Here is a 19,996-nt window from a genome sequence, read left to right as displayed (position 1 = left end):
ACAAGTCCACAGTTGGATACCTGCGGGGTTTACGCAAGGACACCTTTAGGACAGCTCTTTGGGCCCTTTCAAGTATCAAAAGAGTTGTCTTTGCGATCCCTCCCCATACAAGAATACAGTAGTTTATGACAGATTGGCACAAGGCAAAATATACTGTTTTTAAGAGGTGTCCACTGGTAGCGTCTCGGAGTAGTTTCATTGTATAAATTAGTTTGCGAACTCGTGCTGCTGTGAGACATACATGCTTTTTGAAATTTAAGTTTTCGTCCAACACTACTCCAAGATACTTAATTGAGCTCGTTTTGTTTATCATGCCACAGCTACATATATGATCAGTGGAGCGACAATCCTTATTATGTATTTTTAGATACGTAATTGAGGAAGGGGGCATAGATCGAGCGGTTTTGTGGAAACATATAAACTGAGTTTTTCCAGTATTTAAGGTTAGAAGGATTTGACTCAACCATGCAGATATATTTCTGAGACCAGAAGTGGCTATATCGTGGACGTTTTCCCAAGACTGACCATGAAAAATTAAAGCGGTGTCGTCTGCATAGCACAGGATATTGCCACTTTTAAGGTGCACCGATGTTATATCGTTTATGTAAGCCAAAAAGAGGGTGGGAAAAAAGGAAAAAAAGTCCACTTGAGTTTTTAAAGCATTACGTTACTCAGTTAACTATTGCATTTTCATTTACTAATTTAAGATTTCAAAAGCGATTTCAATACCCTTGCTTCATCGAAAATAAACAATTAGAAAAAAAAATCATTCGAATCGTAGTTTAGAAACTAAAATTTATCTATACTTTTGGATTTTTTTAAAATGTCAGATTAGGATAATTATGTTAGAAATTCTGAGTTCGACGAACCCAAAAATTATTACCATGTAAGAGAATAGGTTTTTAATCTTTTTTGTGGAAAACGCTCAGTAACTACTGTACGAGTACATATACATTTATGTATAATAATAAAACAAAAAATAGTGTCTCATAGTGTGGTGTTCCCTGCCGGTGAGTAAGGCTGCCAGAGCTCAACGAGGGTGCGGGGTGCTGACGACGGGAGGACTTACGGAACTAATTTGTTCCGTCTATTGTCCTTTGAGTCGTCGGCAACCCAAACCCTCCTTTGAACTTGTACACTCCTTTTTGCTGTGCGCACGCACACACACACACAGCAAAGGGGAGTGTACAAGTTTCTAATGGGGCAGCAACGCGCATGCGACACTCTTTGAGTTCCAGGCGTCCATAGGTTACGGTGACTGCTTTCCATCAGGCGGACCGTATGCTTGTTTGCCACCGACGTAGTATTAAAAAAAAAAAAGAGAAAAAGTCCTGGATTCGAACCCAATACTTCCATGCAAATCATGCGATAACACGTATTTACCGCAAGGCTATTTAAACAAGCTGTCGCCGCGTGAAATTATCGACTAGAAGGAATACAAAAACACTGTTTGTATGTGTGAGTGGTACTTAAAAATAGTAAATTAGTTTACATTAAGGCACTGGTCCCACGGCGAGCTAGCAAACTATGAGCTATCGGCTATTTGTGCGACAAAAGATAGTCGCTCCCGTGTAAATAAAAGTGACAGATGTATTATAGCTGAGCTATTGACTATTTTATAGTTCATCGCTCAGCTATAATACATCTCTTTCTTTTGTTTACACGGCAACGACTATCTTGTGTCGCATAAATAGCCGATAGCTCATCGCTTTACTAGCTCGCCGTGGGACCAGTGCCTAAGGGGATTTACGTTACAATGAAAAGTTGAATGTATGTTGTAATACGTCAATTTTAATATTAAATGTTCGCGAAGCATAATTGAAAGTATATAAATGCCTGTACGACTCCACAAAAAAAATAAGACCGGTAATTTGCAGATTAACGCCATCTAACGCAGCCTGAGCTTCGGGTAACCTAGGCGAGCCACCTTAAAGCAAATGGCGACTACAATTCTAAACAGATTTACAGCAAGTCACGCCATTCCAATACCGCAGTAAGTCAAAAATAATATAAAAAAAAACACCTTTAATCAACATGTACTTTTCTTGTGCGAGTTCGTTTATGATGCTTCAAGCTGCCCGAAGCTGAAAACACTTTGCTACACAATTCGCACAATTACGGCTTGTCACCCGTATGTACGCGTTCATGTTTCTTCAAATTGCCCGAATTCGAAAACAACATTTTACATACTTTACAGCAAAACGGTTTTGCTTCGATGTGTACTCGTTCTTCATGTTTCTTCAAATAGAGTACACGAGCGAAACTTCTACCACACGTTTCACAATCATAAGGTTTCTCACCCGTGTGACTCCGAATATGGTTGTTTAACTGGCATAATTGCTTAAATTTCTTTTTGCAAATGTCACAGGAAAACCTCTTTTCATCTGTATGGACTTTTTGATGTTCTTTCAACTCATCTAAGTGCGCAAACTTTCTTATACACTTATCACAGTGGTGCGATTCTGTATCGTGGATGTTTTTCTTGTGCAGATTCAACGCGCTCGACTGTGTGAAACGTTTTTGACATATTCCACATACATAAGGTCTTTCACCTGAGTGTATCCTTTCATGAGATTTAAGAGAATTCGCATTCGTGAATTTATTATCACAGATTTTGCAAGAAAAAGGTCTGTCATCTGAGTGACGGCGTTCATGCCTCTTCAGATGACACGATAGGGCGAACCGTTTGTCGCAAACACTACAAGAGTAAGGTTTGTCACCGGTGTGATGGCTCATATGCAGTTTTAAAGAGTTTCTGTGAGCAAACGTTTTGTGGCATACGTTACACGTATATGGTTTTTCACCAGTGTGTATCCGTTGGTGCGTCTTCAGGTCTCTTGAAGAGCAGAAGTTTTTCTGACATGTTTCACATTGGTAAGCTTTTTTCGGAATTGCAGGGCTTTTAGTCTTGAGAGGACATTGTTTCTCTGAAACATGTTTTAATATGAAACATATGTTAATATGAATTACGTAATTAATATGAAACACTTGTAAAAAAACGTGTGTGTGTGGATTGAGTGAGCACCTTCCGAAAATAAAAAAAAATATGCTGATCATTTAGTAAAAGTTCTAAAATAATTGTAAAACGAATCTCTGAATTTGTAAAAAGATAAATCAAAAGATACAGCCATTAACATGTGCTCACTCAGTTCTCACAAACTACCATCGAAAACAGTGAATATATTCATTTAACATATAATATTTATATACTAACATTTAGTAAAAAATAGGCCAACCTACCTCTATAAATATTAGATCACCTAGTGACGTATTTAATTTTTTACAAATAGTTTCTTATGCTCACTAGACCGGGCAAAGTGGAGAAGGCTGAGCAGGAAAGCGGGCCCTGGCGCTAGGCCGGGAAAACGCTAGGTTGAAGAAGAAGAAGTTTCTTATGCTCACTCAATCCTCACACTTTTGAAAAGCCGAATTTTGATGAAAAACATAAGATTTAGACCGCTATTATATGTGTATAGTTTAGTAAACGTGAAATGGGAATTTGTAAAATACAAAACGAACCACTAACGTGTCAGGTTTTTTTATAATAAATTTTTCTAAGTGCTCACTCAGTCCACACGTTTTGAGAAAGTTAAAAATGTAAATATCTTACGATTTGTAGCACCTAAGACACTCGAAAGTACTTCAACATTTAGTAAAAATTTTTACTAAATATCCACCATCTAATATTTTATATTCGTTGTCTGGTTTTAAAGATATTCAGACATAACTTTCTCATATAAATGTATCAAGTAGGGTGACCACACTATGTCGGCTCCTGATTTTCCCCACCTTCCCATTGTCATATTGAGATTGGGGAGTTTCGTTCAATTTTGATAATAGTTTATATTAAACTAATACCACATTAATTCTCCATCTGCAAACTGTTTTTAGGTTATGTTCTTGGCCTAGTGATGATGTGTATTGTGTAATTTTTATCGACGTCAGGATAATAACCATATCGACATTCATGCATTAAAAAAGACATAAATGATAATTGGTAAGAAACAAAGAATATAATACTTCACTAGTAAGAAACCAGAACCTGGTAATCTAATCGTGCTAACAGATGAGCGTACTGGATTTGTAAGTGGGAGCGAGAAAATAATAACTATTTCTCGCTCCCATTTACAAGCTAGCAAGCATCTATATGGATGACCTTGGTGCGGTATGGTGCTCGTACGGTCATGTGTTAGCAGCTTTACAGCGTGCGTAGCCGAATGGCATTACTCCGACGCCAAACGAAAACGAAACGCCGTGACAGTTAGTCTGGCTCTGTCACGCCAATACGCACGAGCGATATAGATAGATATCTACTAGCGTTTCGTTTCGTGAGCGTTTCGTAATTAGTGCCATTCGGCTACGCACCCTGATCTGTCGGGTCAAACTTAACTTTTTTTATAGTTTTTAGTTTTCTAGAAATTTTCAAAAATGATTGAAAAGAAACTATTGAAATAGTAAATTGATAACATCCTCTTGTTTTTTTTTTCATTTGGCAGAGAAGATATTATTGAGGTAAGTAGACTTAATCATTACTTAGGTTTTTGCGAAAGGAGAAGAAGATAATCTATTGATTTCTGTCTGTGCCCGTGTGGTGACGGGTTAAGAACTTCACTACCCCCTTTCTTCCCGTGGGTGTCGTAGAAGGCGACTGTGGGATATGGGTTAAATTGTGGCGTAGGCGACAGGCTGGCAACCTGTCACTGCAATGTCACAGTTTCGTTTTCTTTCAACCCCTTATTTGCCAAGAGTGGCACTGAAACCTGAGTAGTTTGATGTGCTCTGTCTACCCCTTCATGGGACACAGGCGTGATTGTATGTATGTATGTTTGTTCTGTTATACTCTTATTTCTTGCATTGGGAAGGTGGGGAAAATCAGGAGCCGACATATTGTGGTCACCCTACTTGATACATTTGTATGAGAAAAGTTATGTCTGAATATCTTTAAAACCAGACAACGAATATAAAATATTAGATGGTGGATATTTAGTAAAAATTTTTACTAAATGTTGAAGTACTTTTGAGTGTCTTAGGTGCTACAAATCGTAAGATATTTACATTTTTAACTTTCTCAAAACGTGTGGACTGAGTGAGCACTTACAAAAATTTATTATAAAAAAACCTGACACGTTAGTGGTTCGTTTTGTATTTTACAAATTCCCATTTCACTTTTACTAAACTATACACATATAATAGCGGTCTAAATCTTATGTTTTTCATCAAAATTCGGCTTTTCAAAAGTGTGAGGATTGAGTGAGCATAAGAAACTATTTGTAAAAAATTAAATACGTCACTAGGTGATCTAATATTTATAGAGGTAGGTTGGCCTATTTTTTACTAAATGTTAGTATATAAATATTATATGTTAAATGAATATATTCACTGTTTTCGATGGTAGTTTGTGAGAACTGAGTGAGCACATGTTAATGGCTGTATCTTTTGATTTATCTTTTTACAAATTCAGAGATTCGTTTTACAATTGTTTTAGAACTTTTACTAAATGATCAGCATATTTTTTTTTATTTTCGGAAGGTGCTCACTCAATCCACACACACACAAAAAACGTGTAACTACTAAAAACCGTCAAAAAGGTAATATGCGCATAAATGTCAGATAGTTAATAAGAAAATGTAGTACTGACTGAATCATCACTTGCTTGTCGTAATCCCAGTTGCTTGGGTCAGCGCAGGTAAAATCAGTCTCAAGATACGAATATACATATATAACTCCATAAAAGAAGACCCAGAAATACAAAGATAAATTTATATACAGGACATTCTTACATATATTGACTGAATCCCAAGGTAAGCTCAAGAAGGCTTGTGTTGTGGGTACTCACACAACAATTTAAATATACATGTAATGTACCTTGCGTTTCTTTGTCTCCTAATGTGTCAGTTTCACAAGCTGTCTCATTCTTGCAGGGAACTGTCTCATTTGTACCCGCTTGGTCCGACTCGTCATCATTCCCTACGAACTCGGCTTCAACTTTGATGCACACTGTCAGTAAAATAATTTGTTATTATAGCACAGTTATATGTGAGTGTGTTTAGTAAAATATCCCACTATGATGCTTGCCATAAAGACGAGATTTGCTTGTATCTTTATATGAGTTAACTGACAAAGTGGCTTTATAACAATCAACAAAGTGGGATGTTTTAGTAAACACACTCACATATAACGAAAAAATATCTTTTTTACAAGGGGGCAAAGTTGTTTAATCGCACATGCCAATATTGATACCTGAGCAAGCGAAAGATTCCAATATTTATACGCGAGCATAGAGAGTGGTTCAGATGGTGTTGCAAGGGTTTCGAGGCACATAAGGTTAAAGACAAGAATGTGGAAAGAAGGCTAAATAAATAAATAAAAAAAGGTTAAACAAATTTTGGCTCCAAGTGAAACATATCAATTTTCACCACATCAATGTTTCTCAAGCATTTATGATTTTAATTTAAATTTCAATTCTTAGGCACTTTGGGCACAATTTAAATATTTTTCTAACATACTTTGCACTCTTGTGGATAAAATGCAACTTTTTTTGCAACAGATATTTTGGCTTGTTTCATTCAATTTGAAAAGAAAACAATGTAACTCTATTTTCAAATACCATTGATTAAAAAAAAAATCTACTTATACTTTTATGGCAAGCAAAAGTTAAATAAATAACTTGTTAATAGAAACTACATGACAACTATGTGTATTCAAGAAACTCACTGTGGTCCGTGAACACTAAATCACTTGGCCGCAACTCTGGCGTGGAGTCACTGAGACTCTCCGACAGCTCTTCTTGCATTTGTAGACTCCTGATTGTTCCCCGAGACTCCATCATGCATAAAGAGCTTGAAATTGTCTTATTTTGATATATTCTCAGTGTCCTAGCATCTTAATGTTCTTATTCTTGTAAAAATTGTTAATGTATTTTCAATAAAGATTTTCCATTGTAAACATTTCAATTTTATCTATTATACTTGTAGTTAACTAGAGTTATTTCCAGTTCCAAGTTTATTCCGAATGAATATTTTGATTTTCATTCTGATATTTATATCTGGGCAGGCTAAAGCTCTACGCCAAACTGCCAAGTCATCCGTTGTGTTTTTTTAGTGATTTCAGGCCGGTAAGATTATTCAGTTAGTTATACCAAAATTATACAATTTTATTCATGTTTCCCACGCAAGCTGGTTTGCGACTTGCGACAAATCGAAGCACCAGACGATATTCCTGAAGGTACTCCGCTACGTCACAGACGAGGTTGCTACAGAAGAATCGATGTACTGTACTCGTTTACAATTTGTTTACAACTCTCATTTCCAAATCTATAGTAAAATTAGTAAATAAATAAATACATCAATCTTTAAGCGTTATGGCTCCATCGATGTTGTCGATGATTCCGCCAACGTCAAGGTTTAAGAAGGCACGCGCTTTATGAAGACAATTGGCCAGTGAGCAATCAGCTGGGTAGATCAGATGAGGATCGAATGTAGATCTGCCTAAAACAGAACCAGGACAAAACAAACAAATATTATTAGACTATCTACTACAAATACAGGTTATTCTTTTTTATATATTTACCTAAGACATACACAAAGGGCGAGAAAAAAAGACGGAACACATGTCCTGCGTTTTCGATGGTGCCACAGATGCTGGCAGTATCAAGATTGCGATAGGAGACACGTTTATACCTACGGTAACGCAATTTAGATATCTAGGCTCCGTTCTCTGTAATGACGGCAAAATTGACAACGATGTTACGCATAGAACCACAACTGGATGGATGAAGTGGCGTCAACTAACAGGCGTGATGTGTGATAGGAAGATGCCGCTCAAAGTAAAAGGCCATTTGTATAAGACCGCCATAAGACCAGCTGTTCTGTATGGGTCAGAATGTTGGGCAACCAACAAGCAGCATCTTGATAAGCTACACGTTACAGAAATGCGCATGCTACGCTGGTCAGCGGGAGTCACGCTACTGGATAAAATCCGTAACCAGTATATCCGAGGAAGATTTAAGATCGCACCCATTGTTGAAAAGCTTAAGGAGAAACGCTTAAGATGGTATGGTCACATCCAAAGGCGTTCAGATGACCATATGGTGAAGCTTGCCCTAAAACTGCCAACCGCCAAACGCAACTCAGGCAGACCACCTACCACCTGGTGGACGACGGTTGAAAAAGACCTAAAAGAAGCTCATTTAAATAAAGACATAGCACAAGACCGTGTTAGATGGAAATTGAGGACAAGGAAGGCCGACCCCAAGTAAATGGGAACAGGTCTAGCAGGAAGAAGAAGACACAAAGGGCGAGTTAACTAACGAGAGGAGGAAATCAATGTTAACTGGTAGTAAGGCGGCGGAATTGAAAAAAGTCGTCTAGTTTTGAAGTTGATGTGACTGGAGAGTATACTGCTGACAAGTGGTATCGTTGTGATCGGTAGACTTTACTGAGTACGAAATAATGACTTGTCGCATTCTCAGACTGTGGGGGGGTTAACTATGACGTTACAAAGATCCCGGTCCCGGGTTTCAATTTTTTGCCAATTTGTCTAGAACCCCTTATCCAATTTTGAAAAATGAGGTGTCGATTGAAAGCGTATAACATGCTGATTAAGATTTCTTATATGTGAAAAGTATAGTTTTGTTAGTTATTGTTTAATTAACAATAATGCAAAAAATACTTTTTTTTTACTCTCTTTTTTTATTTTTGTGACTCAAAAAGGCAATGAAAACGGCCACTTAGCTAAAAAATATGTTATATAAATCATTTAACTACATTATTAAGCTATCTGTTGCTTTTTAAATTTCTACGATCGGATAATAAATAAGCAAACTACAACCACATACCTGTAGGCGGGGAGTACCGCTTGACACGCGTTCCCATACATTCGGCGTCTACCAAATTACACCTCGCGCAAAATTCGTTTCAAGCAGATATACCTCTAATCTTATTCATCGTAACCTACCAATATTGGTATCATTTGAAAGTACAATTAAAGTACTTTAAGAAACAATGACAATCATTTTCTTAAAATCAATAATCGCCAGTCTGCGGTGGTTACAAAGGAAAAAAGCGGGTATGCAATTTGACTGGTTTCCTAGGTTTGATACCCTAGACGAGTTTAAAAGGGGAGGTAAAGGTGACATATGGGTTGTTCTCTGGCCTAAAAGCTACACACGAGGGTCAAAACTAGGAGGAGGGGAGTAAAAACTAGGGTTTAAGTTTAGTTTTAAGTTATTTTTTCTTTTATTTGTTGATTTTATTGTGTTTAATTTTTTTTGTAATTTTATCAAGGATACACGTTGGTTTCTTTTGCTGAAAATTCCCTTTTTTATGAGAAATGTTATGAATTTCATGGCATTTTCCGATAGAGACTAAAATTAACTTTCAAATGAGGCCACTTAGTCATACTTTTACTTATATAAGACGATACGGTAGGGGTCAATTTTCCATACAAACGCTCTCGACTATTTCCTCCCTGGTTTTTGAAGATAGAGCAATGATTTTTTCAACACAGATTGTTATTATTTTTATCTGTGTCGGACCGTTTTGATTTTTTTGATATTCTGCTTTTTAAAGATTCTAGAGCCAATCAAAAAATTCCAAAAACGGCCTTTTTCATTGTGGCGCAAAAAAAGGTGTGATACTCAAGATTGGTAACGATTAACCAAAAAAGCGAAACGGTCCGACATAGATTATTTCATTGTTATTCAGATTCTCAAATTTCGTTCCGATTGATTAAGTTTTGAAGGAGGAAAGAGTCGAGAGCGGAACCTCGATTTTAAAGATTTTTTTGAAATATCTTTTGACTGAGTTGTTCTTAATGGACAATTTTTTTTCGATAAATCTAGTTAATAACACTTGTATATTTAACTAAAATTCCGAAGTTGAAAAGGGGGCTCCTTTCCATTTTAGCATTTTCGCTACCGTATCCTCTTAAGGGTAATAGCCCCGGCGAAGTAGTGCAAGCGGGACAGCAGTGTAGCAATCCATAGACCTGACTTCACTGGTTCCTCAGTGCCACACATAGTCTTACGAGGCGGCCTGCGTGCCCTGCTCTCTAATATGTGGGTCAATACTGCTTCAACGCAAACGATTGAGATGTGTGATTTTTTTGACACTGAGTGTATTTGCAGGAGCTGCATGTACTTAACAAGTGTACCTCAACAACTATTTCATATTTATAACATATTATTAATAATAAATATGCTCATAATGTTATCTTGACTTCTGTTGAATAATTATGTTTTGAGAAACGTAGCTAAAGTGAGGATTATAATTACTAAAACATTATAGGTAACTTCATTTTAGTGATTTAATGTGTATAACGACCGAAGTCCAATCGTTTTGATTTTACGATTACTTTTTAATACCTACTGAGTCAAAAAACCGCACCTCTAAGTCGTTTGAGTTCAAACGGTATTACTTGGTATTACCCTTAATATTATATAAGTAAAAGTATGACTATGTGGCCTTATTTGAAAGTTAATTTTAGTCTCTATCGGAAAATGCCATGAAATTCACAACATTTCTCATAAAAAAGGGAATTTTCAGCAAAAGAAACCAACGTGTATCCTTGATAAAATTACAAAAAAATTAAACACAATAAAATCAACAAATAAAAGAAAAAATAACTTAAAACTAAACTTAAACCCTAGTTTTTTTCTCCCCTGACCCTCTGTGTAGCTTTTAGGCCAGAGAACAACCCATATGTCACCTTTACCTCCCCTTTTAAACTCGTATAGGGTATCAAACCTAGGAAACCAGTCAAATTGCATACCCACTTTTTTCCTTTGTAACCACCGCAGACTGGCGATTATTGATTTTAAGAAAATGATTGACATTGTTTCTTAAAGTACTTTAATTGTACTTTCAAATGATACCAATATTGGTAGGTTACGATGAATAAGATTAGAGGTATATCTGCTTGAAACGAATTTTGCGCGAGGTGTAATTTGGTAGACGCCGAATGTATGGGAACGCGTGTCAAGCGGTACTCCCCGCCTACAGGTATGTGGTTGTAGTTTGCTTATTTATTATCCGATCGTAGAAATTTAAAAAGCAACAGAAAGCTTAATAATGTAGTTAAATGATTTATATAACATATTTTTTAGCTAAGTGGCCGTTTTCATTGCTTTTTTGAGTCACAAAAATCAAAAAAGAGAGTAAAAAAAAGTATTTTTTGCATTATTGTTAATTAAAAAATAACTAACAAAACTATACTTTTCACATATAAGAAATCTTAATCAGCATGTTATACGCTTTCAATCGACACCTCATTTTTCAAAATTGGATAAGGGGTTCTAGACAAATTGGCAAAAAATTGAAACCCGGGACCGGGATCTTTGTAACGTCATAGTTAACCCCCCCACAGTCTGAGAATGCGACAAGTCATTATTTCGTACTCAGTAAAGTCTACCGATCACAACGATACCACTTGTCAGCAGTATACTCTCCAGTCACATCAACTTTTTCCGAGACCCTCTCGCCGCTCTACTATGGGGGAGGATATCATATAGGGGAGTTACAAGACGATTACAATCCCAAAATATGTGATTGAGCGTACCTTCCGCTAGTCCACATTCACACAGAGAGTTGTCTCGTATACGCATTTTTTTTAAACGAACCGGAGTGCAAATGTGGCCTAACCGAAGGCGGATGATAGTAGAAGTAATTTTTTTCGACATAGCCTTCCGTGTACCAGCAAACCACGGTTTACAAGGTATATTTGGTTGGATTCTACGATAATGTTTAGCAATTTCTAGTTTGGTAGTTTGCCATCGGGTGTTCCAGGCATCTCGCAAGTAGGACAGAGCTTGGGCTTTTATGTCGCGAGGGAAGCAACGGTCATGGACGTTAATACCAATTGTTATCGCTTCCTTGGCACAACGGTCTGCTATTTCATTGCCTGTTATTCCGCTATGGCTTGGGATCCAGGCCAGGGTTACCTGTATATTCTCCATATAACATTTATGAAGCAGGTCTTTGGTTTGAAGACTGATACTGAAGTTATCTTTAGCATGAAAAGGTTTTTAGCTATATCTTGCAAGCAGCTAAACGAATCAGTTAAAATAATGGTTTTGTTAAGGCGGTGGGAATAAACGTATGAAACAGCTTCCATCAAGGCAACCGCTTCACCAGAGAAAACCGAATTACCAGGAGGAAGTTTAAAACTCAGAATAATTTTGTATTTGGGGATCCACACTGCAGAGCCTACAGGGCCGTCGTTATTTATTTTGGACGCGTCTGTAAAAATAGTCAAGTGGTCTGGAAATTGATTTGCAATTATCTTATTAAAGATACTATCAGCACCGATTTGGTTTTTATAAATGCCTAAGCTATAAATTACATTGGGCTGATATATAAGGCTATCGTAACTCGTTTCGAAAATAGTTCGGGTTTATATAATTTTGGAAAATTGGAGCCGGTAAATCTAAATACTTTTTGTAACTGTTAACCAGTAAAGGAGGCGTTTTACATGACCAGTACTGAGAGGTAGCAACAAGTTCATGTAAAGTTTCTAAGATTGGAAGCAGAGGATGGGACGCTGTTTGAAGCGTCTTGAACAAAAATCGGTCTGCCAAGAACTGTCTCCGTAAAGAGTAAGGGGGATCCATGCATTCAACCTGAAGACCGATTGTCGGGGAAGATCTCATAGACCCTGTAATTATTCTTAAACATCTTGCTTGTATACAATCTAATCTACTTATTGCTTTCTTGTTACATGGTTCCAGAATAATGCTGCCATAGTCAAAGTGGCTCCTAATAATTGCATTGTATAAAAGTTTCTGACAATATGGATGAGAACCCCATCTCACACCGGACAAACGACGCATGATATTAATATTCTTTTCTACTTTTTGACACAAGTATCGAAGATGACTTACACCCAAAAGCTTTCCATCCAGAATGATGCCCAAAAATTTCACCTCGTTTACAACCCTGACATTTGCTTCCTCAACTACTATATTAACTTCCGGCACATAACGTTTTCTGGTAAAAATGACCGCATTACTTTTTCGGCTGATAAGGAAAGGCCATGGTCAGATAGCCACGAGCTTAAATAGTAGAGAGCAGAATTCAGTGATTGCTCAGCTTCTGAAAATACCTTAGACGAAGCATAAAGGACAATGTCATCAGCGTACTGTAAAATTGCAGAAACAGTTAACAGAGGTGTCCAGGTCGGAAGTGTAGAGACTATAGAGGAGGGGGCTGAGTACCGACCCCTGAGGCAGACCCTTCCACACTAGATTAGCTGCTGACATTTTCCCATTGGCTCGAACAATAATGGAACGACCCATATACATATTACATATAATGTTGATGATCCTCACAGGGATACTCAGATTAAGCAGTTTCTGCCTGACTATAGGAAGATCTACATTGTCGTATGCGGCCGTGATATCCAAAAAGGCACCGATAACGTGCTTGCCCTCAGTAAGCGACAGACGAATGTCCGAGGTGAGAACGCTCAGGCTATCTGTAGTACCCATACCCTTTCTGAAACCAAACTGGGTTTTTGATATGATGTTTTTACTTTCTACGATCCACTCTAATCTATTTTTTACAAGATGTTCCATTATTTTTGCTATTACTGATGATAAGGCAATAGGCCTATATGAGTTTGGACTAGCTGGGTCTTTACCAGGTTTTAGTATTAGTAATATTATCTGGGTTTTCCAGGAGTCTGGGATATTACCTGTTAAAAAAATGTTATTAAGAATTTCTAAAAATGTTTTCTTTGTACATTCAGAGCTTTGGACCAAAAAGGAGTATGGGATTCCATCACATCCCGGAGTAGAGTCTCTGAGGTGGTCAATCGCGCAGCAAAGCTCAGCAAAAGAAAAAGCCTCATTCATTTTTTCTGATGGCGCCGCACTAGAGCAGTACCCTCCAATACCATCCTGGCTTGGAACAAAAGGAGGAGCCAACCTAGATATAAAATCTTCAATCCAGATAGATTCATTAGAGGTGATATTATTATTGGTTTGAGAGTGCCGAAAAGCTTTAATCTTTTTCCATATCAAAGTGGAAGGAGTTCTTGGGGACAGTGATTCACAAAAGGTACGCCAACCCTGAAATTTCTTTTTATTCAAGAATCTCCTAGTTTTGGCAGAAACATGCTTAAAATTGATATAATTATCTAGGGAAAGGTCTTGAGCAAAAAGAGACTCCGCTTGTTTACGCTCCTTAACTGCGGCAGAGCATTCAGCATCCCACCAAGCTGGAGATGGAAGTTTGTTGTGAGCAGAATTTTTCAAAGGGATAGAGTTATTAGCCGCTGAAAGAACTGCCTCAATGAATGAATTATACCTATCCATGTTATTTGCATGACTTGTGCTGGGAGAATTTGCCAAACAGAGGTCCAGCTCAGATCTAAACTTAGACCAATCAGCTCTACATATGCTACGAGCCCCAATGCAAATATTATCGTCTAGTATGAAAAAAATATTATGTCCTAACTTCGACCTCAAAATTCAGGATGAATTAGATGATTAGTAGAACATGTAACATAAAAACAAGAGAGCTTATAATGCATATTTTATTTATTCAAAACATAAATTAACAATTTTCCTCACTAGTAAACAAAAAAACATAATTTCACCAAATGTAACACTCGCAAAAATGTTCGTCTTCAGCGTAGCCGATGCAGAAAAGAACAACTACCACTTGGTGGCGTCACCTTTTGCATCTAAAACGGCCTTAATTCTGAGCGGCATTGTATCTACCAACTGTCTATACTCCTCAGGGGTTATTCCATTCCAGACACCCACAAGTTTCTCCTTAAAATCAGCTTTGGATTTAGAAGGATCTTTTCGCAACTTTTTCTTCATTTACCACTACAAAGTTTTTATGGGAGACAAGTCTGGACTGCTGGATGGCCATGATATGGTAGGAATTTGTTTTTGTTTCAGCCACTCCATCGTTGTCTTGCCAGTATGACATAAGGCACCATCTCGTTGAAAAGTAAATCCATTTATATACTTGAACTTTCTTATAGACGGTAGTGAACTCTATTCCAAGATGCTTTTGTATTTCTCTGCATTGACGGTTCCATCTATAAATTGCAGACATCCCACACCCTGTGCCGACATACAGCCCCAAATCATTTAAAGATGCTGGAAACTACACCTTGCGTTCAAGACAGTCTTTGTGAAATGCATCTCCTTTATCTTGAATGACTTTACTTCGTTCATCGCCAACTATGACCTCAAATTTGGATTTGTCGCTCCATATTATTTTTCGCCACTGATCGGCAGTCCAGTTTCTGTACTTTTGTGCAAATTTCAACCTGTTAGTTTTCTGCTTTTGAGTAAGTAATGGTTTCTGTTTAGCGGTGTGAAAACCGAAGCCCATTATTTTCATTACTGTCTTTCAGGTATCGACTGAAATGTTTATTTTGATCGCGTCATGCCATAGTTAGGTAAGTTCTCCTGCTCTTGCATGACGATTTTTCCTGGTGATGCTCCTCAAAATCCTGTTTTCTCTTTGGCAGTTATTCTTCGACGGCCAGATTTATTTAAACAGGAGACGGTTCCGTGTTTTAGTTGATGCTGGATGATTGTATGCGCCGTAGATCTTGGCAAAAAAAGGTCTTTGGATATTTTGGAACGTAGATTTGCCGCTATTGTTACTGGAAATTATAATTTTCCTCACTGATTCAGGCACCGACTTACCTCTTGCTATTTTGGTATAAAAATATTGTAGAATAATTATATTTTTTACAGAATTTACCTTTTTATGTAGCCGTATATCATATCAGACGACTTATAATATTATTAATTCAATTTAAAATATTATTGTATAATATTAATCTTACTAAACTATTTTTATTTAAAATAGACGACCTATTATGCCTCAAATATGAACTAGGCGTATTTTTTTGCTTTAGATATGTTGTTTTTATGATATGATTATATTAAAACATATAACATTAGGGCATTTTGTACGGCGCAAGATTAAACTAGTTTTAATGGCTTAGTGTGTCGTGTATTCCATTTATCATCAAAGTCAATCTGGGTTTAAATACCAGTTTCGGAAATAAATATCGCACGTTGAAGTGTGACTAGACGATATCATTTGCATTGGGGCTCGTATATTTAAGAAGTGGGACCTGTGGGGGCGTTGGGGTGATCAGAGAATGCAGAATTATTAAGATTGGAAGGTGGTCGCTCCCAAAAGAATTAGAACAAACTGTCCATACCAAAGATTGTACCAAGCCAGGTGATGCCATTGTTAGGTCAGGGACACTTACATTTTGCATAGGCGAGACTCAACGTGTTGGGGTTCCGTCGTTTAATACGCATAGGTTAACATTGTCCATAAGATCTATTACATACCTGGAATTCGCGTCATAATCTACTGATCCCCACAGGGGGTGGTGGCAATTAAAATCACCTAGTACTATAATTGGGGAAGGCAATGACTGCAAAATAGAATCAATTTCTTGAATTATTTCTCTATTAGGATGTGGGATATATACAGAAATAAATGATAAGTTGAGACAGCGGACTGCCACGATATTGAAATTAGGTGAATGGGGAGGGAGAATAAGTTGTGAGAAGGTTATATTTCTTTTAATTAAAATAGCACAGCCAGCATGCCCGTCATCCCTGTCATCCCTAAGACAGGAGTAGCCTGTAACCCTAAAGTGGGATCCAGGCGCCAACCAAGTCTCCGAGATGGCAAGGATAGAAGGGCTATGTAAATTAATTAAATTTATAATTTCATGCTTTTTATTTTTAATACTTCTAGCATTCCATTGTATCAGGTTGTGTGAGGCCGTTTTGAATGGCTTTATTAATCGAAGCACAGATTTGAGCCTGGAAGGCTTCTAGAGCACTGTAAGATGTCTCCAAATCTGCTCAGGAGATCATCAATAATCAGTGACACGCCATAGCTAAGGTTGTCATTAGGTGTCTCTGAGACCTGCTGTCCCAGTGCACATCCATTTGATTGAGACGATTGAGGGGTGGATGTGATGTTTCTGTGAGCCTCTACATCATAAGACTTACCAAGCACAGGCTTGGGTCTTCTTTGCACTAGGATAGTTTTTCTATATGACTGAGTCGTCTGAGTTGTTGGGGAATTTTGAGATGATGAAGACTGCGCTGGACTTTTAGATGAGGGGGAGAGCGACCTGATTTCTCGGTTTGGTTGGTTTGCTTGGCTAGTCTTTGCAATGTCAGCAAATGATGTTCTAACTGGACGGAAGCGTCTCGCAGCTTCAATATATCCTATATTTTCTTCTACCATTACCAACTTGATAGACCTTTGGCGGGCAAATTCTGGACAGCTTTGGTTGGTTGCGGCATGCGGGCCCGAACAGAAAAGACAGGATACCTCAGCATCGGGGACTGAACACTCAGTTGTTTCGTGATTTTGCGAACAACGTGAACATCTAGGATTGGAGCGGCATTGTTCTTTAATATGGCCGAATCTTACACATTTTCTACATTGAATTATAGGTAGTTTATATGTGGAGACGGGTAAGGACATGCTAAAGCTATAAATTTTTCAGGTAAAACCTGTCCGAGGAAAGTTAGTGCAACTGTTCCTGTGGGTTCCCAAACACGACGACCTTCCACTTCTCTTTTCTTATTTAGCCTACGTGCCTTGACCACTGGGCCAGACCCTGTAGGGCATTCAATGCTATTTACGAATTCCTCCAGGGTCCAGTCCAGAGGAATTTGCCTAACTACCCCCATGCGAGATACCTGGAACCGCGGGATTGCTGCAGAAAGCTTATGCGTCGTCAAAATGTCATGAGATAGAAATGAATTTGCCTCTGACGCTGTTGCGAAGTGGATTTCCATTTTTGTTTTCCCTAATGCTTTTATTTCTTTGATGCCTGGTACTTTATTATTATATATTATTTGGGCCATTTTTAAGGCTTTCATACGACTTGAAGTGTTCGTGCTTGCGGTATCCTCTCGGGACACATGAACTACAAATGGGCCTAAATCAGTCGGTGCATACTTGTAATCGTTAGCGTTTTCATATCCCGGACGGACGTACGTATGTTGAATGGACGCGCTTGGGGGACTAGATTTTTTCCCGTGAAGATCTGCTCCACTATCATCTTCAGAACTAGGACGCTTTTGATTACCCGAAGGGCCACCATTTTTATCTGGAGGCACGGCGTCTTCTCCCGTATCCATGTTTACACTACCATACACCAACAAAACTTACCTTAAGTGGTTATTAACCCACAACCAACACAAATATTCAATCCTCAGTGATTATTAGCAGGAGAAACCACACAAAGTCGAGAATTTAAGCCCGGCACGTGCGTTAGCAAAAACCGCTGACAACGGAATCCCCAATAGGCTTGTGTCGTTCACGAACTATGAACTGTTAGGAATAAAATCCCATCAATGAACGAAATGAACTGAATCTTGCCGTGCTCTGAGAATCGGTCTTTGCTCATTTAGTTCAGTATAGGATCGGCGAGCGCGAGCGGTTTGGATCGATAAAGAGTGTGTGACTGCGCCGACCGAGAGCGAGAGCTACTTAGCAGAGCAACAAAAAACGTCAAGTTTTCATATTGAACTTCGGTTACTTACAACCTTTCGGCCCGGAATTGTTATTATCTGTGCAATATTCGTATCATTTTGACACTAGTCGATCCCATTCGTTCTGATCTTTCCTACCGTAGTGGTCGCTGGTCTGACTGAACTAAATGCGCAAAGACCTAAAAGAGCGAACTAGTTCGTGGGAGTGATTGAACGAGATCGGAGCGCTCCGATCAATGAACGAAACAGCACAAGCCTAATCCCCAAATCATTTCATACATTACATGAAGTTTGACATTGACACAAGTTCCAGTGTGACCAGCTCAAAATCTAGAAAACTACTATGTCGAGGGCTCTACAGACGGTAATATGCTTCTGACATTATATCTTAGTCTTTAATTTAATTTATCCTTTCTTAAGTAGCTAAAAAACGACCGCACCGTACGGTAACCATGGATGTTAGAGCGAGAAAAGAATAACTCTCCAAGGTCGTGTCGTGTGCGGTCGTTTGTTAGTTACTTTAGTAGGGCAACATTTTATTGGCCAAGGATTGTTCCAGTTCCATCGAAGGTCCATGGTTCCATCGTGGTTCCATCTAGTAGTCTATCGTAGTGCCGGCCCGTTTTCTCACCTCACATAATATCGATTTGATAGAGACGACTGCGTAATGTTGCTACTTTTTTATTTCTACTCACTTTTTCCCAGGCTGTACACTTGTTTATTTTAGGTTACTTATTCTGTTATTTGCTGAAGTGCGGCTAAAATTGGCGGTCCCCCGCCGCAAGTCCGAGAAGATCTCTAGAAGTTTCGATGTACGCAAACTCCGGAACCCTGAATCGCGGGAGAAATTTCGCCTATATCTCAGGAATCAGTACGAACTTCTAGAGGAACTTGAAGATGAACAGTTGGACGAAACTTGGAGCCGCATCCGCACCGCCTATACGAGAGCCGGTGAAGAGGTGCTCGGGTACACGAAGCCGATTAGGGAGAGCTGGATGTCAGCAGATCTATGGCAGCTTATAGAAGATAGGCACCAAATTAATCTCCTGCTGCAATCTTCTACAGAGCCAGAAACGTCCAGTCTCCGAGAACGGTACAGCACCCTCCGTTCGAGGATCAGGAAATTCGCGCGCAGAGACCGCCGCCGAGCCGCAGACGAGCTGGCGGAGCGCGCAAATACCGCCGCACGCCGCAGCGACATGCGCGAGCTGTACGACGTAACGCACCGCCTCAGCGGCCGTCGGGCACGTACAGCAAAGAAACCGCTGAAAGGTAAAGACGGCAGTCTCCTGTGCACCTCAAGCGAGCAGCTGCAAAGGTGGACCGAACACTTCTCGAGCCTGCTGGAGCAAGCCCAATCCCCTGACACCCAGCATACCAGTAATGATCTCCCAGACGAGCTACTGGGTGTGCCAACGGCTCCACCGTCCTTTGCAGAAGTTTTGGTGGCGGTGAAGTCCCTGAAACCGGGGAGAGCGCCGGGCATTGATA

General features: G+C 38.8%; 1 protein-coding gene across 2 annotated transcripts; it reads right to left on the bottom strand.

The window, feature by feature from the left end:
• Window positions 1-1,644: 1,644 nt before the first annotated feature.
• Window positions 1,645-18,312, bottom strand: LOC125239427 (zinc finger protein ZFP2-like). 2 transcript variants are annotated; one of them, XM_048147000.1, is made up of 4 exons: window positions 18,183-18,312; window positions 6,715-7,487; window positions 5,866-5,997; window positions 1,645-2,927 (listed from the first exon to the last, which is right to left on the bottom strand). In XM_048147000.1, exons 2-4 carry the CDS (start codon window positions 6,827-6,829, stop codon window positions 2,116-2,118), a joined length of 1,059 nt encoding a protein of 352 aa, XP_048002957.1. In that variant the 5' UTR covers window positions 6,830-7,487; window positions 18,183-18,312; the 3' UTR covers window positions 1,645-2,115. The 2 variants fall into 2 exon arrangements, with proteins under 2 accessions (XP_048002957.1, XP_048002956.1); XM_048146999.1 differs by having other exon boundaries at window positions 6,715-7,483; window positions 18,183-18,305.
• Window positions 18,313-19,996: the final 1,684 nt, after the last annotated feature.

The sequence above is a fragment of the Leguminivora glycinivorella genome, chromosome 25, assembly GCF_023078275.1.
Source record: "Leguminivora glycinivorella isolate SPB_JAAS2020 chromosome 25, LegGlyc_1.1, whole genome shotgun sequence".
Classification (NCBI taxonomy): domain Eukaryota; kingdom Metazoa; phylum Arthropoda; class Insecta; order Lepidoptera; family Tortricidae; genus Leguminivora; species Leguminivora glycinivorella.
The sequence above is the reverse complement of the archived record's forward strand: the minus strand, read 5'-3'. Positions and strand labels throughout refer to the sequence as shown.